The 7,848-nt window shown below is 41.2% G+C and overlaps 1 protein-coding gene across 1 annotated transcript; it reads left to right on the top strand.

Annotated features, from left to right (window-relative positions):
• The first annotated feature begins 1,355 nt into the window (after nt 1-1,355).
• LOC121230489 (uncharacterized) lies at nt 1,356-3,973 on the top strand. Its single transcript, XM_041115381.1, has 5 exons — nt 1,356-1,479; nt 1,636-1,844; nt 1,902-2,615; nt 2,700-3,215; nt 3,869-3,973. Exons 1-5 carry the CDS (start codon nt 1,356-1,358, stop codon nt 3,971-3,973), a joined length of 1,668 nt encoding a protein of 555 aa, XP_040971315.1.
• The last annotated feature ends 3,875 nt before the right edge of the window (nt 3,974-7,848 follow it).

Genomic DNA, 7,848 nt, shown 5'->3' with positions numbered 1-7,848 from the left:
TGGATAGCCATGCGAAAATGGCTTATATGTGTTTGAGTATAATGTTATAATCATTTGGTGTGGATATGCTTGACAAGGATTGGCCACGGGGATGGTTAATCACTTTCATAAATTGTGCTATGTATGCAAAAAGGGCTAGTTGAACCATGAAATAGGTAAAGCCTACCATAAAGGTAGATGCTGACAGCATCAGTGACGTAGATTTGGAAAATCACTAAAAATAGTAGGATTGGAATTAAATAGTGAATAAATTATGTAAACAAACCTTGATGAATCTACTTTCATAGGAAAGTAACGAAACAATCATACGGACAGTATGTTAAGAGATATTCAGGTTCTCGTGAGACAGGGCCAGAACGGTTTCTGGATTCCCTGTTCCAACTTTGGAAATTCATTATAAATTAACCAGAGATAATTAGGAGTCATACCATATATTTATAGATTCCTCTCTGAGTCTAGTTTCTATAGAAACAAACGGCATCAGTATTGGAGCCCTGTACAAGGAGATATCCAAGTCGTAATGCGCAAAGGTCAGGGTAGTCGATCCCTGTAACATGGGAGACTTTGACTAATAAACTGTACTAATTGGCCCGACCAAAAATTATAGAAAAAAATATGTAGATGGGAATATGAGTCTAGTTTCAAGGAAAAATCACGAAACTGATTTTCGAGTTGTGAAACTCAAGATATGATTTTTTAAAGCGACTAGTACACAGATTGGGCAGTGTCTGGAAATTTTTCAAAGTTTGTTAACACCTCGTGTTCGACTCCGGTGTCGGACTCGGGTTCGGGGTGTTACAAAATGAGATTGAATCGAGATCGATGCCTTTTTTGCATTCATTCATTTGCATTAAATCACATCATATGCATTCAAAGTTATAGAAAGATTATAATTAGTCAAAGTTTACTTCCAAGGGTAGAAAAGAAAATCTGGAAATCACACATCCTTACGGCACTCGCACTAAAACTAAGAGTATGGATCAAAGGTTCGAACAATTGCAAAAGGATATGCAAGACCAATTGCAAGAGCAGTTGGCCAAAATGCAGAATGACATGAGGGAGCAAATGCTAGAAGCTCAGAGGAATATGATGGTTGAAATGGCTCAGCTGCTAAGGGCCACTGATAAAGGGAAAGCCCCCGTGGCTATCACTAGTGAGGAAGGTGAGGATCATCCTCTGAGTTTTACTCTGCCTCATGTGCCACTGCAAATCGAGGCACCTCCTAGAAGGCCATCTGTCACTATAAGCCTTAACATGGGTCGGTTGATGCTGGAATCCCCGTGAATTTCCCACCTGTGTCGGGAAATAATTTGGGCGATAGCCCAATCAACCCTATCACTCCTGATCTGGATATGATGGAGAGGGAAAGAATGGCAACCGAATCTTCAAAACAGTTGAAGGATCGTTGCAAGTGGTTGGAGGAGAAGTTTAGGGTTTTAGAAGGCGCTAGCAATCATCATATTGATGCCAAAGACTTAAGTTTGGTCCCAAACTTGGTGCTTCCTCACAAATTTAAGATGCCAGAGTTTGAAAAGTACAACGGGATTACTTGCCCAGAGGCACACATAACAATGTTTTGTAGGAGAATGACTGGGTATGTGAACAATGATCAACTATTGATCTATTGTTTTCAAGATAGCTTAGTAGGAGTAGCGGCTAGGTGGTACAATCAGTTAAGCAGTGCAAGAATCGGTTCATGGAGAGATCTTGCACAAGTCTTTATGCAACAGTACAACCATGTGACTGATATGACGCTGGACAGGATCACGCTTCAAAACATGGAGAAAAAGCCTAATGAATGTTTTAGGCAATACACACAACGATGGAGGGAAGTGGCAATGCAAGTACAACCACCACTGTTAGAAAAGGAGACCACCATGTTGTTTATCAACACTTTGAAGGCGCCATTCATCACTCACATGATTAGAAGCACCGTGAAAAGTTTTGCGGATATAGTTATGGCAGGAGAGATGATTGAGAATGCCATAAAGGATGGTAAAATTGAGGGGGAAATGGCTAAAAGATCGACCCCAAGGAGAAAGGACAACGAGGTGAATAACATGAATAGTTTCAACTCGAGGGCAATCACAGTTGGTCAACCCAAAGCAGCCGCGGTCAACCAACAAAGTACTCAAAGACAGGAATCGGGCACAAGACAGAATTCGAAAAGGATGCAATTCATGCCTATCCCTGTGACGTATCGTGAGCTTTATCAAAGCTTATACGATGCACATGCTATTGCTCCATTCCACTTGAAACCGCTACAGCCACCGTACCCTAAATGGTATGATGCAAATGCTAAATGCGAATATCATACGGGAATACCGGGGCATTTGATTGAAAACTGCATCGGATTCAAGAAGGCCGTGGAGAGGCTTATCAAGATAAGGATTGTTAAATTCTACAATACCCCTAATGCTGAAAATCCATTACTAGATCATGGCAATCAAGGAGTAAATGCCATTGATGAAACTAGGGAAGGAAGAATCAAGGAAGATGTTGCTAAGGTGAAGACACCCATGAAAGTAATATGGGAGGAGATGGTGAAGAGAGGTATGTTGACATCTAGAAAAGGTAGAGAAAGAATGGGGAACTATTGTGAATTCCATGGAGAGGTGGGTCATATGATCCAAAATTGTGAAGAGTTCAAGGCCATGGTGCAAGGCTTTATGGTTAACAAAGAGCTACAGATTTTTTAGGGTAGTTCTTGCAAAAGACAAATATGTGTGCTGGAAAATGAACGACAAGGAACCAGCCGACCAAGAATGATTATTTCCTTTCCATGGAATAATGAAGTGGGGGCGCAAACCGGGCCCAAGGTCGTCATCCATAAACCCACTCCTTTCCCTTACAAGGATGACAAGAGGGTGCCATGGAGCTATGACTGTAGTGTAATAGTACTTGAAAGGGAGAGTATAGCTAGTGCGTCTAGGGGCGTACAAAATGAAGGTTCCCATACACGAAGTGGGAAGCGTTATGATGAGGGGGCCATCAGAGTGGAGCCCACAAAAACAAAGGATGTTGACGTTGAGAAGAAGAAAGAGGTTAAAGTCCCTGTCAAGAAGCTAGTAAATGAGGAGGAGGCTAAGGAGTTTCTAAAGTTCCTTAAGCATAGCGAGTATAGTGTGGTCGAGCAGTTGCATAGGCAGCCAGCATGTATATCAGTATTAGCCTTACTTCTGAGTTCTAAGGTGCATCGGGATGCATTGTTGAAGGTACTTAACGAAACATATGTAACCCATGACATATCCGTTAACAAGTTGGACCGGTTGGTGAATAACATGAGTGCTGACAATTTTATCTACTTCAATGATGATGAAATTCCACTTGGGGGCATAGGGTCAACCAGGGCCTTGCACATCACTACTCGGTGCAAGGGATACACGCTTCCAAGTGTACTCGTTGATAACGGGTCGGCTTTGAACGTCCTTCCATTATCCACATTGAACAGATTACCCATTGACAGTTCGCATATGAAAACATGTCACAATGTGGTAAGAGCCTTCGATGGAACCGAAAGGAAAGTGATGGGACGAATTGACATCCCTTTGGAAATTGGGCCAAATACATATGAAATTGATTTCTTAGTGATGGATATCAATCCCTCCTATAATTGTTTATTGGGGAGACCATGGATACACTCGGCAGGAGCGCTGCCCTCCTCGTTGCACCAAAAATTGAAGTTAGTGACAGATGGACGGTTAATAAACATCAATGCAGAAGAGGACATTATAGCAGCAGTCACTAGTAAGGCCCCTTATGTCGAGGCAAATGAAAAGGCTATTGAGTGTTCTTTCTGCACTTTAGAAATCATCAATACAACCTTCATTTTGGAAGGAAGTGAGGTGCCGGTACCCAAAATGTCTAGAGCCACAAGGATGGCCCTGAAAATGATGATGGGGAAGGGAGCATTACCAGGAAAAGGACTAGGAAGACAGTTGCAAGGAGGGGTTCAAATCCCAAAACTGTTTGAGAAGAAAGATCGCTTTGGTTTGGGCTTCAAGCCAGACCATAAGCACCGGAAGCAAGAGATTGAGAAGCGCCAAGCGAGAAGAAAGGCGCATTTGAACGGAGGAGAAGTGGAGTGGTAACCGATGACATTCCTACCTATATCCAAATCCTTTAAGTTAGGAGGGTTACTGGTAGAAGAAAGTCATTAGATTAATGCTATACACAATGAGGGATTGGAGCAAGGAAGCCTCAAGGGCATTCGCCCTTACGAACCGGGGAGATCTCTGAACAATTGGACTGCGGAGGACCTTTCTGTAGTCTTTAGGAATTTTTCAGAGTAATTCTCGAAACATGCCAGTTACTCTAGGGCCTAGGAGTAGTAAGATTACGTTTGTGAAAAAGGCTTATGATCATCTATTATTATTTTAATAAAACATAACTTTATTATCAATTTGGACGAATATGGTTTCTTTTTATCAATCAATATTTCGTTAAACTTTTTCATAGCACATAAAAAATCATTCTTAGATTCATTCATTCTTTGTATATTCTTTCATACTCCAACAGGTCCCTAAATATCAATGATATGAGCACTGATACTGCAACTCTTGATTTCTCTTGCGAGCAAGACATGTGTTTAGAGGAATCTCAGGATTTTGAAGATGTCCAAGATTGTGATGTGTCTCCTGATCTGTTAAGAATGGTAAAATAGGAGGAAAAATGAATTATGCCGCATGAGAAAGAGGAAATAGAAAATGTAGCCCTAGAGGAAGGGAAGGAGTTGAAAATTGAAACACTGATTACCGAGGACACAAGGCATGGTCTGGTTGAGTTGCTTCGAGAGTTCAAGGATATCTTCTCATGGTCATATCAAGATATGCCCGGATTGAGTACCGAAATTGTAGTACATCGTCTTCCGATAAGACAGTATTGCAAACCAGTCCAACAGAAGTTGCGGAGAATGTAGCCAGACATTGTTCTAAAAATAAAAGATGAGGTTAAGAAGCAGTTCGATGCAGGATTCTAACAAGAGGTCAAGTACTCCGAATGGGCAGCTAATATTGTGCCGGTCCCTAAGAAGGACGGGAAGGTACGAATGTGTGTTGATTACAGAGATCTGAATACAGCTAGCACAAAAGACAACTTTCCTTTACCGCACATCGACACTTTGGTAGACAACACGGCGGGACATTCGTTGTTTTCCTTTATGGATGGTTTCTCGGGGTACAATCAGATAAAGATGCATCCAGAGGACATGGATAAAACCACCTTCATAACCATGTGGGGCATTTTTTCTACAAAGTGATGCCGTTTGGACTGAAGAACGCAGGAGCAACCTACCAGCGGGCCATGGTGAACTTGTTTCACGACATGATGCATAAGGACATTGAAGTATATGTTGATGACATGATTGCTAAGTCTCGAACAGAGAAAGAGCATATTGAAGTTTTAAGAAGACTATTCTTGAGGTTGAGGAAGTTTCAGTTGAGGCTCAATCTGGCAAAGTGCACCTTCGAAGCTAGATCGGGAAAGCTATTAGGTTTCATAGTTAGTAAAAAGGGAATAGAAGTTGATTCAGACAAAGTCAGAGCAATACGAGAATTGCCTCCACCATAAACTCAAAAAGAAGTTCGAGGATTCCTAGGAAGGTTGAATTACATTGCTCGGTTCATTTCACAACTAACTTAGAAATGTGATCCTATCTTCCGCCTCCTCAGAAAGCACAATCAAGGTACTTGGGATGAGGAGTGCCAGGATGCTTTTGAAAAGTTCAAGTAGTATTTGTTGAATGCTCCGGTATTATCTCCACCTAGCCTAGATAAACTGTTAATATTGTACTTGTCAGTGTTCAGTAATTCTATGGGATGTATGCTTGGTCAGCATGACGAGTCAGCGAAAAATGAGAAGGTAATTTATTATCTCAATAAGAAATTCACTGACTATGAAATGAGATATCCACCAATTGAAAAGTTGTGCTGTGCGCTGATTTGGACAACTCGGAGATTAAGACAGTACATGCTATACCATACCACTTGGCTCATCTCAAAGCTTAATCCATTGAAATACATGATGGAGTCAACGGCTCTAAATGAGAGAATGGCGAGATGGCAAATTTTGCTTTAAGAGTTTGATATAGTCTACATAAGTTAGAAGGCTATAAAAGGAAGTGCGGTAGCAAACTTCTTGGCCAGTAAGGCTCTAAAGGATTATGAGCCATTGAACTTTGATTTTCCAAATGAGGATTTAATGTGTATAGCAACGACCGAAGATTCTCCTTGGAAGCTAAATTTTGATGGGGCTTCTAGTGCAGTCGGAAATAGAATTGGGGCAGTCTTGGTATCCCTGAATAGCGATCATTACCTATTCGCGTGCAAGTTGGACTTTGATTGCACGAATAATATGGCTGAGTATGAAGCATGCATCATGGGACTTCAAGCAGCTATAGAGCGAGGTATAAAAACCCTAGAAGTATATGGAGATTCTGCGTTGGTAATTTATTAGCTTAGAGGTGAATGGGAGAAAAGGGACCCTAAATTCATCAATTATCGAAACGTAGTTTTGGGGTTACTTGAGGAGTTCGATGACATCACCTTCAATTATCTCCCACAAGACGAAAATTAGATGGCAGATGCTTTACCAACCTTGCCCCAATGATTAAGGTGAATAAAGAGGAAGAGATGAGACCAATCCAAATGAGTGTCTACGAGGCTCCGGCTCATTGTTGTAACATTGAGAAGGAAGAAAAGGACGATAACCCTTGGTATCAGGATATAGTACGATATGTCAGAGATCGTAAATACCCTGAACAGGCCAATGAAAATGACAAATGAACTTTGAGAAGGTTAGCTTGCGACTATGTCCTGGACGGGGATATCTTGTACAAGAGAAGGAAAGACCAAGTACTTTTGAGATGTGTCGATGCCGTAGAAGCTAAGCTAATTTTAGAAGAAGTTCATGAAGGTGTATGTGGGACGCATGCAAATGGGTTCACGATGGCAAGGCAAATCATGAGGTTTGGCTATTATTGGGCCACTATAGAAGGGGACTGTATTAACTACACCAAGAAATGCCATAAGTGTCAGATTTGTGGGAACAAAATTCATATACCACCTTCACCTTTGTATGTTATGACTTCTCCATGGCCTTTCTCCATATGGGGTATGGATGTCATTGGACCAATATCACCGAAAGCTTCAAATAGACATCGATTTATCTTCGTGGTAATTGACTACTTTACAAAATGGGTAGAGGTCACTTCTTATGCAAATGTTACTAAGTCAGCTGTGAGTCAATTCTTGAAGAAGGAGATCATTTGTCGATATGGAATTCCTGAGAAGATCATATCCAAAAATGTATTGAACTTAAACAATAAAACGATAGTAGAGGTTTGCGACCAGTTGAAGATCAAACATCACAATTCTTCTCCCTATCGTCCAAAAATGAATTGGGCAGTGGAGGCCGCCAACAAGAACATTAAGAAAATAGTGGGCAAGATGACTGAGACCTATAGAGATTGGCATGAGAAGTTACCATTTGCACTCCTGGCCTATCGAACATCTATCAGAACCTCTACTAGGGCAACCCTATTCTCGTTAGTTTATGGGATGGAAGCAGTGTTACCTATTGAAGTAGAAATACCTTCTCTTCGAACTTTGACAGAGATAAGGTTATATGAAGCTGAATGGGTTCAATCCCGATATGACCAGTTGAACTTGATTGAGGAAAAAAGGCTAAGAGCCATTCGACATGGTCAGATGTATAAGAAGCGAATGATGCGAGCTTATGATAAGAAAGTTCGACCAAGAGAGTTCCACGAGGGAGACCTTGTACTGAAAAAGATCCTTCCTATTCAAAAGACTTTAGGGGAAATGAATGCCGAATTGGGAGGGGCCGTAT

Source organism: Gossypium hirsutum, chromosome A06 (assembly GCF_007990345.1).
Source record: "Gossypium hirsutum isolate 1008001.06 chromosome A06, Gossypium_hirsutum_v2.1, whole genome shotgun sequence".
In the NCBI taxonomy this organism is placed as follows: Eukaryota; Viridiplantae; Streptophyta; class Magnoliopsida; order Malvales; family Malvaceae; genus Gossypium; species Gossypium hirsutum.
This window is presented reverse-complemented; position numbering and strand designations above follow the sequence as displayed.